This window comes from Balaenoptera musculus, chromosome 18 (assembly GCF_009873245.2).
Source record: "Balaenoptera musculus isolate JJ_BM4_2016_0621 chromosome 18, mBalMus1.pri.v3, whole genome shotgun sequence".
Lineage (NCBI taxonomy): Eukaryota > Metazoa > Chordata > Mammalia > Artiodactyla > Balaenopteridae > Balaenoptera > Balaenoptera musculus.
In genome coordinates this window covers 15927541-15947402 of record NC_045802.1, presented here as the reverse complement: position 1 = coordinate 15947402, position 19862 = coordinate 15927541, and the positions used below count along the sequence as shown (strand labels likewise).

At 39.4% G+C, this 19862-nt stretch overlaps 1 protein-coding gene across 1 annotated transcript in view; it reads left to right on the top strand.

Annotated features, from left to right (window-relative positions):
* The window catches only part of VPS36 (vacuolar protein sorting 36 homolog), a 31348-nt gene extending 14739 nt beyond the window's left edge, over positions 1 to 16609 (top strand). Inside the window, exons 6-14 of the mRNA XM_036831662.1 lie at positions 198 to 284; positions 7215 to 7247; positions 7393 to 7470; positions 8110 to 8244; positions 9929 to 9994; positions 11434 to 11498; positions 12042 to 12126; positions 13076 to 13152; positions 13240 to 16609. Coding sequence (XP_036687557.1) covers positions 198 to 284; positions 7215 to 7247; positions 7393 to 7470; positions 8110 to 8244; positions 9929 to 9994; positions 11434 to 11498; positions 12042 to 12126; positions 13076 to 13152; positions 13240 to 13333 — 720 coding nt within the window. The 3' untranslated portion in view covers positions 13334 to 16609. The remainder of the gene's footprint in view (positions 1 to 197; positions 285 to 7214; positions 7248 to 7392; positions 7471 to 8109; positions 8245 to 9928; positions 9995 to 11433; positions 11499 to 12041; positions 12127 to 13075; positions 13153 to 13239) is intronic.
* Positions 16610 to 19862: the final 3253 nt, after the last annotated feature.

Sequence of the window (19862 nt, the reverse complement as noted above, 5' to 3'; positions counted from 1 at the left end):
TTTCTGTATAATGATTTGAAGGTCATTATGTATGGCAATAAACCGACAAATGTTTTGAAAGGAAACAATGTAACTGTGTGCTGTTTTCTTGGGTTCTTTGTGGGTCCTCTCCCACCACTGAAAACACAATATAGTGGGTTACAAAAGACTGTGTCCTTCCTATTTTGGACGTTTTATTTTCTACTTTTGTTTTTCAGCCAGGAAGAATAAGGGCTGTAGGAATTGTAGGTATTGAAAGGAAACTGGAAGAAAAAAGAAAAGAAACTGACAAAAACATTTCTGAGGTAATTCTTACACAAGTTCTGGTCAGCTGTCTTTTTCAGCCATCTTGCTTATTCTTTTGGATACAGCTGTGAGTAACTCTGTTCTGTGTACTGGAATATATTTAGTTTGCCTGGAGCCACACAGTCTCTTTTTCCATTTAAGGAGTCTACTTAAGGTCGGCATAATTTAGCCCAAATGTGTTTTAAAAATCTTTTCCAGAAAGGAATTAAAAAGAAATGCAAATTTGTTTTCTGTGAGGTTAGGAAACGTCATGAATTATTGTGTGTAAATTTTAAAGTCTAGATGGGATTGATTGGAGGGTCCTCCTAATGAATTCAGGGTCCTGTGTATAATTATCTGGGATGTTTGGTTAACTTAGTTGAGGGGAAAATGCTGTTCTGCGGCCCTTGACTCTGGCCGGACACTACACAGTTTTATGCTGATGACCACTTGGGGACCAGGCACAGAGGTAGTAAGAATGGCTCAAACCAGCTTATCACTTCTCCTAGGAGAGCACCCCGAGCTTGTACTTTACAGTGTTTCTGAAACCTCATCCTATATGAGGAAATTCAAATGAAGGGGAAAGAACTCTAGTTAAGAAAATGAGTTACACGTTAGATTTTGGCAGTTAGTACATCTAAACATATCGGTTTTCCCATGTTTATATGGAAATGGTCTTGGATTTTTATGGAATGATTTTGTGAAGTGAAGTAATTTTTTAGTTTTTATAATAGTTTGTAAGTAAAATTCCATTGATGAGTGCTGCTCATAGAATTTCCAAGATTTATCTCAATCAGATAAAGTCTAAACTGCAAATAGTTACTGAATACCTGTATTAGTCAAGGTTCTCCAGAGAAACAGAACAAATAGGGGATATATTCTTTTGGATACAGCTGTGGATATCTTTTGGATATCTATATGTGGATATCGATACATAGATATAGATATGCTGATATCTTTATCTCTCTCTATATAGATACAGGTATCTGTATATCTAGATTGTCCTATATGTACACAATGAGATTTATTATAAAGAAGTGCCTCATGTGATTGTGGGAAGCTGCCATCTGGTGACCCAGGAAAGCTGGTGATAGAAATGCTAACCGGAGTGTGAAGGCCTAAGAACCAGGAGCACTGGTGGTGTTAAGTCCAGTCCAAGGGCAGGATAAGACTGATGTCGTAGCTCATCAGTCAGGCAGAGAACTTTTTGTTCCATTAGGCCCTCCAGGGGGCAGTTCAGGAGGGCGATCTGAATTTAACTGTTCAACTCTTTCTGCAGATTCAGATGCTAACCTCATGTGGAAACAGCCTCACAGACCCACTCAGAATAACGCTTGATCAGACACCTGGGCACCCCACGATCTAGTCAAGTTGACACATAAACTTAACCATCATAATAGCCATATCTGGGCCCACTAATTGAATATGGATTATTGTCGAGGGACCAAGGGCATTTGACCTATTAAGTGCTGTGGTCTAGGTTTTGCTGAGGGCATGTTTATGGTAAAGTTGTGTGTGTGTGTTCCTTGGTCCTTTGTATTTCCTGCACATTAGCAGCTGGATCCAGAGGCTTGATCAGACTTGTGTTTGAGCCCTTTGTTGAGACTAGAGGTGACACTGTGTTCCTTCATCACGTCTCTTTTTATCATGTTAGCGGCTGTCAATATTCAGTGCATAGATCTTTGGGTCACTGGTGGTTGCAAATGGTGTTACTCTGTGATTTATATTTCATTTATTAGTTGGGACACTTTTTAAAGAGATGCTTCCCTTCATTACTATTTGGCTACTCAGTGATACGGCTCCTAGAAGGAATGCAGAACATGTGGCATTTCCTTTATTATCAGGATGATAAATTGGTTCCTTATCATCCTCCCGAGGTGACTAGTTAGGTTTTTTCATGTATTATTATGAATTCATACATTTTAACATATTTGATGATTTCAGTCAGTTGCAATTATTACCCTAGTTAAAGCTCAAATTGTCCCATCTTTGGCCAGTGGGAGCCTCTTCAGGTTGGCTCCTGAGTGGTTTTGATGTGACCTGGTGGACTTTGAGAGCTTCCTTACTGCCTGGTGTTGACAGAAGTTCCAGGACCGTCTTGTATATTTCCTGCTCCGGATCTGGAATCAACCATTATCTGAGAAGCTCTGGTTTCTTTTAGTGGGAAATGGTATTTCATAACCACAACCTGCCTGCTAGGAATTTGCATCCCTCTTGGGTTGATCTTTATTTCTAGGACTTTTCAGTGGAAAGAGCTAGGATTTTTTTTTTCTAATAAATGTGCCTCATGAGGTCACACTGATGCTTCCTATTCAAATTCGGGACTACACTAGCGAATAATGACTAAAACAGTTAAAAAGGATTTTTTTTGTATATGTTCTCCCCTTTCTTCCCACATGTAAAACATAGGTGTGCTGTATCTACACTATCTGAGCGTTCAGCCACCATGTACCCTCTTCCCCTCTAGCTGTCATTTAGTCTCATTTGTACAAGTAACTTGTGTGTGATACCACCAGTCTTTACGTTCACCTCCCTCTATTCATTTTGGTTGTCTGAAGCTCATCCTGTAGTAGATGTTTCAGAAAGTGCTCATGGGAACAATATTCCCTGAGGTCTGGCATCTTTGTATTCCTTACACATGAAGGTCAGTTTTGCTGGATTTGTAATCCTTGGCTCACGTTTTCTTTCCCCATTGCCTTCCATATGTGACCTTCAGTTTTTCGTCTGGCATGAAGTGTTGCTGCCAGAGTGATGACAACCTCATTTTCTCCCTTCTCTAAAGTCACTTGCTGTTTTTCCTAGATGCCCAAAGGATTTTTTTTTTTAAATAAAGCTTTGTATAATAATTTTTCTAGACTGTCTGTGTGTTAGTCATTCTGGAGTGTTATTCTCGGGTGCACAGTATGCTTTCAGTATTTGGTTTCAGGCATGTTTTCTTTTAATTTCAGGGAAGTTTTTCTCTAAATTTCAATAATTGCTTAGATTTTTTTTTTTTTCTTCTGAGACTCCTATTAGCTGTATGTTGCAGCTTTACGGCCTATCTTCACTCTTTGGGACTTTCTTTCAAACCCTTTTTATCTTTTCCTTCGTTTCTTTTTTATTTTAGAAAAATTTCCTTCTTCACCTGTTGTTTCTCTTAAGATATTATCTGTTGTGTTTATTCGTCTTGTGTTTGTCTAGTATAGTCTTTCTTTCAGAAATGATTAAAAAAATTCTTTCCTGGGTCCTGCCACCTCATTTCTGATTTATATTGCCCTTTCACAGCTTCTCTCATTTTATTAACACCTTATTAGCTCATTTTGAAATGAAAGGTAAGCTTTCGATGTGATCTATGAACATGTCTCTCTGGCGTGCTTTCATTATCTTTAATGTTATTCTGCTCTTGATTTTCTTTTTTCCTGTAATAACTTTGTGTGGGATTTGACCTTGATACTTTGCTCTCGCTAATTTTCGTGTGAAATTGGTTTTCTTGAAGTTCCAGAGGAAGGCCTAGCTCAGGGCGGCTCTTCTCACTCCACAAGCTCACTCTTCTGCTGTGTGCATGCAGCGTGAAAAAGGGAGGTGGCTTGCTGTCTGTGATGTCCTGACCCCGTTCCCATGCCCTGTTTTCAGCTGGACCTTGTCCCCTTCCTCTGTTATCTCTACCTTGCTCAGTTGCTGATTCCTGTCTCAGTAGTTTCTCCCCAGCATGGGCTCCTGTCCTGGAAGGGAAGCCAGGAGGTTCACTTTCAAGGGCTGTTCACAGGCCCTTCCTGAGGACCCCTTGTACCCACTTCCTGTTGAAGTGGGCAAAGCCCTACCCGTTTTAGTTACTGCCCTCAAGCTGGCCCGTCTGCTTTCGAGGGACTCCTGTGGTCTCTTTAAGGGGCTCTTATTCTCAGACCTATCAGTCGCCCTGTTGCCTCCCTTTTCTTTTTCCTGCCTCAGTGCTGGTATCATGCAGGTCTTGTGGCTCTTGCTGGTTTGTCCCCACTTGCTTGTACCTTGGGGTTTTTGTGGATATCTTGTCACTTAGTTTTTTAGTATATGCTGCCCGTGGGGTTTTGGTCTTGAGATCTGTTGCCCCATTTTTATGTCGGGATTTGGAGAGATTCAAAACCTATGCTGCCATAGCCACCACCTTCCCAGAATCCTCTATTCCCATAGAATTCCAGCATCTTAGCATTAGAGGGGTTCTAACTATCCGGAAAAGGAATCATCTTGGGGCTAGTGACTAGATTTGGAACCAGGGTTATGAGAACTCAGGTTTCCTGCTTTGCAGATGAGTGTGGTCTGCTACATCACGGCCGCTCACTGCCACCCAGAAAGTGCTATCACTGTCCTCTTTCAGTGACTTTTGTAGTCATCCTTCTGTGTGACACTCTTGGAGATGGCATGGAGCAGTGAGCTAATTTTGCATTATTAGTGTTTCTTTTTCTGAATGTTGCCATTCTAACTTGGTGTTCAAAATAACGTTTTTCTTAATTTATGAAATGTTATTCTGTTCCAGTGTAATTTTCATGGAGTTGCATAGGTCAAAGGAGTGTACACAAGCATTGGGCTCTCGTGCAGGTCATTGATTTATTCAGCAGATGGTCCTTGCTCTCTGTGCGAGCCCTGCATCAGATGTTTTGGATTTGTTGTAGTGCGCCAGACAGACAGGCAAGTAGGCGCTCTCTACAGGGTGAGAAATGCCATGTTAGAAGAAAATAGTTGCTGCAACAGGAATACAAAGCATGGCCCCTGACTTCTAATGGGGTCAGGGAGGGCTTGTGAGCAGAAGTAATGGAAGTCAGGGCCTGAAAGTTGAGCAGGCGCTAGCAGATGACCAGTAGGGATAAGAGGATCCAGGTAGAGGGAATGGAATATGCAAAGTACAGAATGAAGAATATTGAAACAGAAAATTCAAGAATGTATTAACAGTTACCGAAGCTAATCACCAAAGTAATGACTGAAAGTCAGTAAGAAAAAAATGCTATAAGTTGGCTTAGGAGAGTATCCCATGGTTTTTTTTTTTTTTTAATTAATTAATTAATTAATTAATTTTATTTTTGGCTGTGTTGGGTCTTCATTTCTGTGCGAGGGCTTTCTCTAGTTGCGGCAAGCGGGGGCCACTCTTCATCGCGGTGCGCGGGCCTCTCACTATCGCGGCCTCTCTTGTTGTGGAGCACAGGCTCCAGACGCGCAGGCTCAGTAGTTGTGGCTCACGGGCCTAGTTGCTCCACGGCATGTGGGATCTTCCCAGACCAGGGCTCGAACCCGTGTCCCCTGCATTAGCAGGCAGATTCTCAACCGCTGCGCCACCAGGGAAGCCCTATCCCATGGTTTTAAAGCAGATGCCGTTTTTTTTCAAACGTGGAGTGGAAATTTGACTATGAATGAGGTAGAGGGATAGAAGGTCCTATAAACTGGCAGATAAAATAATAGGATGGGCACATGTGTCTGTTTTGCATTTGTACATATATTGCTTTAACTTTTTGTGGGTAGTTTCTCCACCCATTTTTTGGATAGTTGGCTAATACCAAATTTTAGAATAATAATAGAAATAGAAGTGAAGAAGCTTTTGTTTGTTTTATAATTACTTAAAATGTTTTACAGGTGCTTCTTCCAAGGTACTAAAATATTTGTATTTCTTGTTTATGGACAGTACGGGCTAATTTATGTATTCTATGTAGACTATTATTTTTAGCAAACTTTTTCTAGAAAATATAATATAGTAAATAAAGTGATTTGCCATGTAAAAATTTAAAAGCGTTGCCTTACTAGTTTTCTTTACATGTAGGTAGAAGAAACCTAGTAACAGTCTGTACATGCAAAGTAAAAATCTAAGCGTGTAAAGTGTCTGCATTTTAGTTTTGAAAACGAGGTTGGTGTGTGATTTGCCCTCCATTTAAATGTTAGAATTGCCTTAGTTTCAGAGCTGGTGCCCAGAGTTTCCCACAAAAGGTTTCCTGCATCTGCTGGCTGTTGCTGATAAGAATCCAGTGTTTAAGCCTTTTGTTTATCTAAGGAAATTCCTGTTAGGTGTGTTCCCCTTTGTTTTCGGTAGTAGCCCAGTGAGTCGGCCATAAGAATTGTACACAACACTCTATTCTTTTAGCAAAATCCTTTTGCAGATGGGGGATACTTTCCTGCATGGAATTAAGATGGGCACCAGCCCGTCAGAACCTGTTAACCACTGTTCTGTATGGATTGAAAGAGTTTTCAATTAATGATAAGCTGCTTAATTGGTTTTTAAAAATAACATCTGTGGATATCAGTTAGGTGATATACTGCACTGGAAGTATATTTTTGGTAATTTGAAATACATGAATTATAAATATGTCTAAGTTTGAAGAGGCCTTTGAAGTGGATAGTCATTGTAGTGAATTGAACAATTGATGGGTTTTATTTAGATATGTTTTGGTGGTATGTGAATGTTTTTCTTTTGTGATAGCCACTCTAGTCAAGGCTACAAGTATAATCTGTGTAATATTCAGAGGCTGAGGTTTACGGTTTCAGTTAAATCACACCTGCTATTAAAGCCAAAATGGTTGGGCCCAAAGAAGTATTCCTGCAGCTGCATATTACCATTTTCAGCCAGGAAAGCTTTACAACACCTTTGATTCTTGAGCTCCTATCTAGAAATGGTTTTGGGAAGAACCAGTGACAAATTTTCTTACCTGGGTCAAAGAACAGTAAATAATATTTTCTGAACTATTACTTATGTCATCTTTTGTTTGTTTAATCAATGACTGTTTCCTCTTTGAAAATTTGAAAAGTTGTTTTTCACAGTTCGTTTTGGAAATTTTATGGTTTATTCCTAGAATAAGGTAGATTTAGTACTTGTATAAATATTCATATAAATAAATTGATATTTGTAAGAAAATTTCATACATTTTTATCATAGGGAAGAAAATAGAGTGCTTCATTGCTTTAAAACATCTAAATTCTTTAGACAGATTCCAATAAAAGCTCATTTCTCATTTTAGGCCTTCGAAGACCTCAGCAAGCTAATGGTCAAGGTATATGTCATTTACATCTATTAAATTATACCAATTATGATACACTTTTGAAAATACATTTTGTTAGCAGACACTTTGGGGACATTATTTCTTTTCAATCTTTTTTTTTTTTTTTCTTTTCAATCTTTTACTGTTCTCTTGACAGGCTAAGGAAATGGTGGAGTTATCAAAATCCATTGCTAATAAGATTAAAGACAAGCAAGGTGACATCACAGAAGATGAGGTAAATAGATTGCTTTTTTAAGGCATTAGAAACTAGATTACACAAATAATGCATGGACGTTTTGGTGGTTTACCAGCTTGCTTTCTTAATGTAGTGTTTGATTTCTTTTAGGACTTGAAGATATATAAAAGTACTAAAGAAAAAGTCAACCATAAAAACTTTGTTAGTTCTAGCAGGATTAAAGGATATTTCAATACCTTTTCCTGGAGTGTAGAAAACAGAGGTATTGAAATGTGTAAGAAGTGATTGTTTTAGACATATCCGTAATTTTGATATGTTTTATTTAAATTTGTTTACAGTCTGGTCACAGCCATTTTCCTTTTGAAGTTTTTGGTTGTATCACTTGGTTGGCATTAAACAGAGCATAGCTGTCATCTAAGTCTCCTCTGCCACCAAAATTGTGGGGAAAATGGAGTATAAGATACTAAGGCAGGAGAAGGAAGAATAATAATTAGATTTATGCAGGGAAGTACTAGAAATCCACTCTTACATAGTTCACAGCATAGAAACACAGTAGAAGAGATGGGTAGATATAGAAATAGTGGAGTAGAACTGAATGTCTGATGGAAGGATTTTATACGTTGGGTGGAGAGACTTATTCTGCATAGTCTTTTTGTGCATTTTCTCCTCTCATTATAGACCATCAGGTTTAAATCCTATTTGCTGAGCATGGGAATAGCTAACCCGGTTACCAGGGAAACCTACGGCTCGGGCACACAGTACCACATGCAGCTGGCCAAACAGCTGGCTGGAATATTGCAGGCGCCTTTGGAGGTAAAAAAAAAACCTAAACGTCTCTTTAAATTGTGTTAAATTATTTCTGTGCCATCAGAAATCTTAAGAGCATAACTCCGTTCATGATATGGTTACTATTCAACCAACATGTTGTTTTTCCTTTTGGTAATATTAAACTAGTTCATTGATTCTTTGTCAATAATCTTCTAAATTGTTTTTAATTTCCATTTCAGATATCTAAATCTATTTGATATAATTTTTTCTTATCTCTTGTTTTCAAAAGGAAATATATAGTCTGTATATATTTTCATATATTGTGTACTATTAATAATTTCATAATACAGTTTCATCTTCTAGTCATTATTCAGGCAGTCAAAACTTTATTAAAACATTTGTATGAAGAAATATTTCAAACACATGACAAAATAGAATAGTGTAATGAATCCCTATGTGCCCATCATCCAGCTTCATCCGTAAGCCAGCCTCCACTCAAAATTGTTTTAAAGGAAATCCCAGACGTCACATCACTTTATCTGTAAACATTTCAGTATGTAATTATAGTGATAAAGACACCTTTAAATGTAATTATAATCCCCTTTCACACGTAAAAATTAAAAAATAATTTTTTAATATTATCAGATACCTAGCTAGTGTTCACATTTTCTCTTAGAGTTGATTTGTTCAAACCAGGATACATTGCAAATGTTTGATTTCTCTCTCAAGTTTTTTTGTTTTTTAAAATTCTATGGGTTTTCCCTTCTCCCATACAATAAATCTCCCATACAGTAAATTTTTATTTACTGAAGAAACTAGTAGTTTGTCTTATAGAGTGTCTCAGAGTCTGGATTTTGCTAATTTGTAAGTCACCATGCTTCCCTGTCCTGTGTAGTCCCTGTAAACTGGTATTTATATCTAGAAGTTCTTTCTTTTTTTTTTTTCTGACAAGAATATCTTATAGAGGGTGTTGAGCATTTCCATCAGGAGGTACGTAATATCTGATTGTCTTTTTTTTGTGATGTTAACAGCCACTGACAATCATTATCTAGATCTGTTACTTCATTAGGGGTTGCAAAATGGTGATATTATTATTTAATTCTATAATTTCTTCAGTTATTAGGTGGAATAACTTAAAGCATTTAAATACACTTTTTGAAGGGACTTCCCTGGTGGCGCAGTGGTTAAGAATCCACCTGCTAATGCAGGGGACACGGGTTGGAGCCCTGGTCCGGGAAGATCCCACATGCCATGGAGCAGCTAAGCCCGTGAGCCACAACTACTGAGCCCACGTGCCACAACTACTGAAGCCCGTGCTCCTAGAGCCCGTGCTCCACAACAAGAGGAGCCACCACAATGAGAAGCCCGCACACCGCACTAGAGAAAGCCTGTGCGCAGCAACGAAGACCCAACACGGCCAAAAAAAAAAAAAAGATAAATAAATAACTTTATAAAAATAAATAAATAAATAAATACACTGTTTGAAACATGGTGTACAACCCCTCTTTTCACTTAAGTAAATGTTAGAACAGTAATAATGACAGTAAAGTCCAAATATGGAATTTGAAGTGCCTCGTGGTATCTGAATAGGTTCTCTGTGTGTAAATATAGTTTTCAAAAGCTTCTTAAGAGATTTTATGATTTCTGATTTCACTCTGATTATGATTTCTGTTAAGAAATGCTAACTGGTCCTAATTATAATGCTGCTTTTTATTTTATATTTTAACAGGAACGAGGGGGAATAATGTCACTCACGGAGGTGTACTGTTTAGTAAACCGAGCTCGAGGAATGGAAGTAAGAATAGAATATTTAGATATTCTTTTAGCTAAATATAGACTCGATATAATACAAATTCTCCTACAGTGAATACAATTTGAGGAAGGGTTGTGAATATCAAAACTATTTTGAGAAGCAGTGTGGCGCAGTGAAAAGAATACTGCCCTGGGATCTAGGAGATAAATTCTGTTCCTGGTTTTGCTGAATGCCCTTGAGTAGCTTCCTTAACCTCTCTGGAGCTCAGGTTTTTTTACCTTTAAAATAGGGTTTGGACCGAATGATACCTTAAAACTGAGAGTCTGTGTTAGTATTGTGATGAACAAGGTTGTGCATGATGCCCTTTCTCTGTGATAGTTAACTGTTTTGAGTGAACCTGGTTGGACTCAGGTTGCCTGCAGGTAATACAGAAAGAAAGACACCCTGCCTCTTTGGCTCAGAATCAGCAGCGGCTATACTTCAGCCCTCACTGCCTGTTCACACCCAGGTGTCTTTGGCCTCCAAGGGTCTGTCTGTGCACTCTCTGTGCCCTTGAAGTAGAACACAGTTTTGTGGTGTCAGCAGTCACCTCCACGCAGACGACTCACACACGTCTCTCCAGCGCTCACCCCGGTCTCACGGGTTAAGCCTCTGTTCTGTGTTTTTATTTGAACAGTCATCATAACCGCCGCCAGTGGGTACTTACCATCACTCTGCACGTGTTATCCATGTGTCCTACCAGTAACTCAGTGAGGTAGCTACTTTTACTGTCCCCATTTAGGGGATGATTAGGGGATGAGGACATTAAGGCTTAGAAAGAGTAAGTAACTTGACCACGGCTGCACTTGGAGACAGTGTTTTAACAGGGACTGGGACCCAGGCTGGGCTGGCTCCGGAACCATTCTGTGTGACTGACACCTGTGCTGGTCACCACCACGCAGGACCGATTCTTCAAGGCCACATGGTCTGGAAGGGTAGCCACTACCTAGCTACATGTGATGATTGTGAACTTGAAATGTAGTTAGTCCAAATTGAGATGTGCTGTAAGCATAAATTACACACGGGATTTAGAAGACTTAGTACAGAATAAAGAAGTGTTAACTAGCTCATTAATGATTTTTTATATCAATTATATGGCGAATTTTTGCATCTATTAGGTTGAATAAAATATATGTATTAAAATTAATTTCGCCTGTTTATTTTCTTTTAATGTGGCTACTAGAAGATTTTAAATTACGTGCATGACTTGTATTATATTTCTATGGATAGTATACTTGTATTATATTTCTATGCTTTAATGAATAGAAGTCTTTTGCTTCTTTGTTAATCCTTTTTGCCTTGTAGTGATTAAGCCACCTAAAATCCTTGATACGTGATAATTTTACAACATCCTCTTCTGTTTTAGTGGTCGTTATAATTATATAGCGTCACTCTATTAATTTGCAGTGTAAACTGGTAAACTGGATTTTTTTCCCCGCTAGTTGCTCTCACCAGAAGATTTAGTGAATGCATGCAAGATGCTGGAAGAGCTGAAATTACCTCTCAGGTAAAAGAACCTCTGCAGGAAGTTTGCCAACTATAGCCACGATTCCACCCTGAGTAGACAGGACAGCCCTGCAGGTCTGCCATCCATTTGGTGAACCAGCATATATATTGCCCCTCTTGAAGTTTATATCACACATGGGCAGAATTCACCCGGCACCACGGGCACCTCTGTCAACCCAGCTTCCATCCTTATCAGGGCTGTGCGGGGCCTCAGGGGCTGGTCGTCGGCCTCTTGCCGCTGGGGCAGGAGGTGAGAACGTGGGCTCCTCCCAAGCGGTCCCAGTGACCATCCCTCTGCCCTTAACAAAAAGTAGACAGGCATAGTTTATTTAGCATGTAGATTATCGTTCAGAACTTCATTAACTATTTATTCATGAGCTTTTTAATTAGGCCTTAGTTACCCGTGGTCATTGTATTTGAAATGTTCTTTTGTGTTAATATTGCCCTCAGTCCTGGCATAAATGAAAGTAAACAATATTTGCGCCTCCTCAGGGGCCCGAGATCCCAGATATTCACGGCTTTGTCCTCCCGTCTGTGATTTTAGGCTCCGTGTGTTTGACAGCGGCGTCATGGTAATTGAACTTCAGTCCCACAAGGAGGAGGAAACAGCGGCCTCAGCCTTGGAGACGGTACGGGGACCCGGTTTCCTCCCTCCGTTGTTAGACCTTGCCACACAAGACCCCGATGCTTAGCCACTTGAGAAACAGGATTTCCTTTTAAATTCAACTTTACTGAAAAGTAACATTCACAGACCCAATTGAAAACGGTTTCTCATTAACAACGAATAACTATTCATCACATTTGTACTTTGAAAGCTCTTTGAAACTTGCTGACACTCATAACATCTTGTAAGGGGAGTTAGGATGAGTGAGGTGCTTGCTCTCTTTCTGTTTGAAACTCAGTCTTGAAAATATGTTTTTAACTTTGTACATCAGTGTTACCCATGATTGAAGTTTTTCTTTCAGTATTACCCACATAAGCTGCATTACCCTACAGATTGTTTTGTGAAAGAATTGCTTCAAAATATACGGAAAGCAAGTGTAGTTTAGATGGGTTTTACTGGGCAAACTCCTGATATTACTCATTAGGATCCTTGAAATACTATCGCCTCAGAGCTTCTGTGGTGAGCCTGTATAATTTGAATAACTCGCAGTTATTACACTTCTTATTTTAAACTCGATGAAAGTCCCAAGGCTATAGATACTTCTATCACATATTTAAAACTAATCCTATGTATAACGGTCCTTCAGTGGCGCGTGTACTATGCACTCAGTTAGAATTTGTTATATGTTCCTTTTCAGACTGTGGAATAGTTCTTTTTAGACATTAGTACAGTGCCTTTATTACATTATATAGGGTTTCATGATGTTTTAGCCTTCACCATGTTTGTTCTGGGTTCTTCAACTTTTGTAGACTTAAGCATTAGTGAAGAAGATTTAGTTCTAGAGTGAACAGTCTTTGGAGTTTAGTAGAAAATTCAGTAAATTATTTCCCAAGTATACTGGTAGATAGTCTCCCCAGGTTAGTACCTAGGTGGCCTAAATGATCACATTTTTTCCTGCTGTGTGTTTCTGTTAGGTTTCAGAAAAGGGATCTCTAACATCAGAAGAGTTTGCTAAGCTTGTGGGAATGTCTGTCCTCCTGGCTAAAGAAAGGTAAGCAAGGGCTTTGCTCCTCACTTGAAAATATCATTTGTGTTTCTGAATGGGTGGATGATGGTGTTTTTTTCCCTTGACTCCTAGGTTGCTTCTTGCCGAGAAGATGGGCCATCTTTGCCGAGATGACTCAGTGGAAGGCTTGCGGTTTTACCCAAATTTATTTATGACACAGAGCTAAGAGTTTTGTATTTGAAATAACTTGTCACCGGGATACTTGCATCATGTAGAGGTTGTATGACATTGAGCTAAGGGTAAACCCTGATAAACCAAGAATTTACTGGAACTTCGCAGGATAATATAAAACCCTTTTAATTTCTCCCTAAATATTATGATCCAGGAAGCTTCTTTAGGATAAATATAGGAAAATATAGAAAGATGAATGCCAATATGAATTCGAAATCATGCTACAGTTGTATAGAAACCCTCCGAGTTTAACTTGAAATATGGTGGATTTTAACTTGATCTTCAAATCTGACCATTTTTGAAAGAAGAGAACTTAGTTCATGGGGGAAGAAAGAGAGAAGTTGCATGTTTGGACAGGTTAGATCATTATTTTGGTGTGACTAAAATTCACCTGAATTATAAATGAAGTTTTTCTCTGCATCTAGTGTGCACATTTTGGGGGGTTTTCATGCAACAATTTATACCTACAGTGTAGTTTAAGAACGTGACGACATTGGAGCAGAATATCCAACTGCAGGATATCATCTGAGGCTCTTCCTAAGGGCTTTAGAAGCAGCCATAGGCATGTCTTCAGCAGACCAAATAAAGCACCTTAAAAACAAGAGAGAATTTGATTTGACTTACGTATATATAATCTGACGAGTTTCTTTTTTTTTAAGTGATGATTTCATGGCTGGCATTTAAAGAATGCAACTATGTCATTTTGTTTTAAAAATGCTGTAGATTTTGAAAGTGAATTAAAGAGCTGTATAGACATGCCCAGAGATACGGTTACAGATTTGGGAAGTAGACGGTTCAGGATTTCCCTAGGATTGTTGTGTGGGTAGAGGGACCGGGAGGACCTTTAACTCGCTTTACAGGAACCTTGGTGCTCTTTTACCTCAAAGCCAAGGATGGAAAAGAGAGAGTGGGAACATAACATGTCTCCTTTTCCTTCCCTAAAGAAGGAGTTTCAATGCTGAACTTTTAAAATCTTTCTATCATAGTCTAGCAATATTTTTTTCCTTTACCCCACACATTATAACTTGTGTGGAGAAACTGTCTCACTAAAAATTATTACCGGCTAATATATTGAATCTCGATTGCTTGAGTTTTCCAGTGGACTGCCTGACTTTGTTACTGCTACATAGCGTACGGTATGTTGGCATTACCTCAAACTCAGGGACCCCAAAGAGACAGAAGGAGAACCCCTTTCTAAGACTGAATTGGCGGTGGAAGGTAGTGATGGGTTTTGGCCAAGCATCTAGAAGGGATAGTATCTGTATTGAGAGAACCTTTAAGACCGGGAGGTGGGGCTACTCAGGCTCAGACCCTGGGATCCCTGAGATGTCCTCGCTGAGAGGTGGAGGGCCAGTGCTGGGGCCACTGCAAGTGCCCTTTGGGGAAGGTCCAGGGATCCTCAGCTGCAAACCCAGGGAATCCCTCCAAGTGCAGCCAGAGTCGGTCCCCGATCCCTGCCTGCTCCCTGTCGCTGCTCCGCACCCTCCTGTGTCACGGGAATGTTGTGGCCGAGGCATCCTGCCTTAGCCTTCGTTTTCCGAACCTGTCACTGATTCCACATTGTGAGGACAGATCCCTTAATTCCCCCATCGCTCAGCCTCAGGTTTGTTTGGGGGGAAATTCAGTGTCTGGCTACCCAAGTCTTTCGGGCCATTGTGTACGGTCGTTTGTATATCACTCCTCTCTCTGGGATGCACTCACTGTCACACTGCCCTGGCAAACTTGTATGCATACACACACACACACACACACAGAGACACGCACACACACGATATCTCATACACATGATATCTCATCTGCCTAAGGCTTTTTAAAACTACACAGATAAATAATCTGTTTCACTAGTTGGAATGAGTTGCAACTAAGATTGTTTGAGCTACTGGGTCTGGCTCTAATGGTCTGGATTCATTACAGCAAACTCCTATAATTCAGAATATTTATTTACACTAGTGTGACAACACATGAACAAAAATGGAGCAGTCTGAATTGTATAAAGTGAACTAAAGAGGAAGAAAAGTGACATGGATATATTTTGCAAATGTCACATTAGTTAAAAAACAGGTATGATTGATTTTATTGTTTTAAAGTGGGCATTCTTCAGTTTCCAGACCTCTGTATGTATATTTTTATCCTTTTTTTTTCTTTGTTTTTGCCAAATAAGGTGTCATTTTGGTCCTTTGTTGGTAGAGGTTATGTTTAAATACAACCAATGAGGCCCTAAGTGCAAAAAAGTTCTGTCTTGGTGCTTATCACTATTATAATATTACTTTTGCTTTTCTAACTTTGCTCTTAGGAGCATAAATCTGTTTGTAGCTTTATGGTAATAGAATATTTCTAGTCACATACTGTCAAAAAGTTTTTTACATTGTACAAGTGAAGAATGTTTTCAGAGTTAAATGATTGGTATTAATGTATACCAATCATTTTGCAATTATTGCAAAATTTAAAAATGATTTTTTCTTAACTTGGTGTTCTTTTTAAATACTCTTTGGAAAATATACGAAAATGATAACCCTTTAGTCAGAATAAGCCCATGTGTTAAGATTTTTCTTTTAGATTTTATAATCAAGAGTTCATTATAAATATTTATGACCTCAAGCTCCTACTATTTTAGTTGTCTTAAAAGAATGGGAAATGGCTCACAAACTTTTTTTTTTTAATTCTTGACGTGAATTCCACTGTCGATTGACTGTGTATATTTGTGTGAGTGTACTATCTCTTGTTCCCTGTTACCAGACTAAACCGACCAGCATTTATCATGTCATCATTCTCATGCTCAAATACTTAAAATGGTTCTCCTTTGCCCAACAGTCTCAGAGTTTCCATTGTGGTAAGACAGAGTCACAGCTCAGAAGATGGGTGGGTTTTAAGGGCTGTGCTAAGGATGGAATCGAGCATGCTCAAAATGATCCTTGAAAATCTGTATAATCTTACAATTCGGATGCCTGTAGAGTGATACATGGGTATGAATATTTTATGACTATAGTAAGTAAAGTATATAATAAAAAACTACATATCAACAGTAGACTTTTGTCGTACCAATAATTAAAACTATTTAAATGTGTCTTTTTTTCTTTTTTTCACTTTGCTGATAGGTATGGTTGAATTTATGTAAATGTATTGCTAATCCCATCCCTTATAATAGATCGTAAGTGTAAGCTCCACAGGGGCAGAGATTTTTATCTGTTTTGTTCACGGATGTGTCCTCAGAGCCTAGAGCGAGGCCTGGCACACAGTAAGCATTCAATAAATGTCTACCGAATGAATGACCTCCAACGTGTATGCCTATTTATCATTTGGCTTCACTCTACCCTACTTTATCTCCCATTCAATTCAATACAAAGAAACGTTTTTGCATACCTGTCGACTTTGTGTGAGGAACGGGGGCCACTGGGGGATACAGAAGTGAATAAGATGCGGCCCCCGCCTTTAAGAGGGTGGCCTCGTTGGGAAATAGACGCATAGCAACCTCAGTTGATGATGAGACGAAATGTGTGCCATGGAAGGGGCACAGGTACCGTGCTTGGAGGGCAGAGGAAGAGGCCTTCAGTTCTGACGGAGGAGGGTCTGGGAAGGCCTCATGGGAGAGGAGAAGCTGGTGCACTAGGCTCACAAGAACCCAGAGATGGTCAGGGGCAGGTGTTGGGTCAGAGAGCAACAGGAGGTGTGTCCCTTCCTGCACCTGGGGCACATCGTCCTTGTCCAGACTTCCCTTTGTTATTTCCTCCCATCCACCCACCCCCCGCCCCCAATAATCAAAACAAAACTTTGCTCAATCCCACCTGCTCTGGAAAAATCTGTCTCCAGTACACAACTCTGCTACTCCTAAACTCCGCTAAGAGTTATTTTCTCTCCCATATACTTGACTGTCTTTTGTCTTGTTCTCTAATTGTTATCTTAATGCCGTAAGAAAACAGAGAAATTGGGTTTCTGTACATTCAAGGAATATCATATAATACTTCTTTGGAGTTCCCACTGGCCTAGGTCAGTGATTGTACATGGTAGATTCCTAGTTAAGCATTAACTAAATCGAGTGGTTTTTGAATTATAATGTGTCATGAGTTGAGTCTGAAACCTAAGTCTGTATCCTTTACCCTCTTCCCAAAAGGCTTCTTATCCGGACTTGTCCAGGCTCAGCCTGTCTGAGATACACTGTCTTAATTCAGATTCCATGCATGGGCCATATTCATGATGTGGGAAGCACTCCAGAAAAGTCAGGTTAACACACATGTAAGATCTTGTTATCACAGTGTGAAAATTGAGTCATTCGTGTTCTTCCTTGTGTTCCGATAATCACGAGTCAGTTAAAGCTTGTCTCTCAGAGTATTATCTAGGGGGAAAAACATCTCCCCATTTATTTAAAGGGTGTACTGAGATAGTGAATACATTTTACACAATTTGCAAAAGATCCCTAGACCAGTCACTCACTCAGAAAAAGAACTCAAGATATCTTGTCAGCCAGCTTGTTTTAGTTAAATACAGCCAAGACCATACCACTGTTCTTTTGAAAGCTTTTTTCTTCACATCTATGTTGCCTCCTTTTATTTTATTAAAAAAAAATTTTTTAACATCTTTATTGCAGTATAATTGCATTACATTGTTGTGTTAGTTGCTGCTGTATAACAAAGTGAATCAGCTATACGTATACATATATCCCCATATCCCCCTCCCTCTTGCGTCTCCCTCCCACCGTCCCTATCCCACCCCTCTAGGTGGTCACAAAGCACCGAGCTGATCTCTCTGTGCTATGCGGCTGCTTCCCACTAGCTAGCTATTTTACATTTGGAGGTGTATATATGTCCATGCCACTCTCTCACTTTGTCCCAGCTTACCCTCCCCGCTCCCCGTGTCTTCAGGTCCATTCTCTATGTCTGCATCTTTATTCCTGTCCTACCCCTAGGTTCTTCAGAACCACTTTTTTTTTTTAGATTCCATATATATGTGTTAGAATACAGTATTTGTTTTTCTCTTTCTGACTTACTTCACTCTGTATGACAGACTCTAGGTCCATCCACCTCACTACAACTCAATTTCGTTTCTCTTTATGGCTGAGTAATATTCCATTGTATATATGTGCCACATCTTCTTTATCCATTCATCTGTTGATGGACACTTAGGTTGCTTCCATGTCCTGGCTATTGTAAATAGTGCTGCAGTGATTATTGTGGTACATGACTCTTTTTGAATTATGGTTTTCTCAGGGTATATGCCCAGGAGTGGGATTGCTGGGTCGTATGGTAGTTCTATTTTTAGTTTTTTAAGGAACCTCCATACTGTTCTCCATAGTGGCTGTATCAACTTACATTCCCACCAACAGTGCAAGAGCGTTTTGCCTTCTTTTAGAAAGGATTAAACTATCTTAACTGTCCAGTAAACAGTAATACAGTTTGGCAAGTATTCTAATTAAAGCAAAAATGACCAAGCATCTCAATAAAGCTCTTATTTAAAAAAGGACCAAGCACATTGATCTGGGCACTTGCACCCGGATTTAGGCAAAGAGTGGGTTTCTAGGAAGAGTGTGTGTCTGAAAGATCAACACTGAGCAAGTTGCTTTCTCTATGTTTCACTCAGTCACCACAAAACTTCAATATAACTATTATTAGATGCCTTTTACAGTGGAGGAAAGGAGGGATTATGTATTTGCCCAAGGTTACAGAGGCAGGGCTGGATTTAATCTCAGCTGTGTCTAACTCCCACTCTTAAAATGAGCTTTTGCTTTCTAAACCAAAAATGGCAGGGCCTGTGGCATGTACTTAAAAAGAGTTCTAACTTGAGTAATAGATGTTGGACTAGATAATTCTGACGGTGAAAGTGGATGATGACCTTTGCCAACTAAAAATTGTCACTTGCCACCTGCCTCTACAAGGATTAGGTCACGAGCCCCGGCAGTCACTGACCTTCAACATACCCTGAAAGGAGTTCAGGGTGGAGACCAGGAATGAGGCACTCTGTGCCCTGGGAAAAACTGGCAGAACAGGCATCAGATAGTTAGATATTTTCAGGAGAAGATTTTAGGAGCCCAATTTCTTGCATCTTATATGCAGAAAAGCACTAAAATCATTAACAGAGACATCTGCACCTGGTGACGAGCAGCAAGCCTCTGCCAAAATGCGTGCTCGGCTGCAGCATCCCCCTTCACACAAATCACACATACACTGACCTCCCACCCTACCTCTTCGGAGCAGTTCTTCAGGGCTATCTGAGAGGTGTATCCTGGGCTTTAGTCCTCATTTTGCTCCAAATAAAACTTAACTCACAACTCTAACGTTGTGTACTTTTTTCAGTCCACACCTTAAAGCCTTTTTTGAAACTTTGGATTTAATCAGTACTGCTAGCATTATTTGACAAGCTGGGTACTTTGCAAATTTGGTACCTCTGATAAACTCTGATAGCTCTGATAATTGAATACATGTGCTACCTTTTAAAAGATTAAGTAATAGATTCAAGGACCTGCAAATAACATATTTCTAAGATTAAAAACTGAGGTAAAATTTACAAGCAGTGAAATACACAGATCTTAAGTT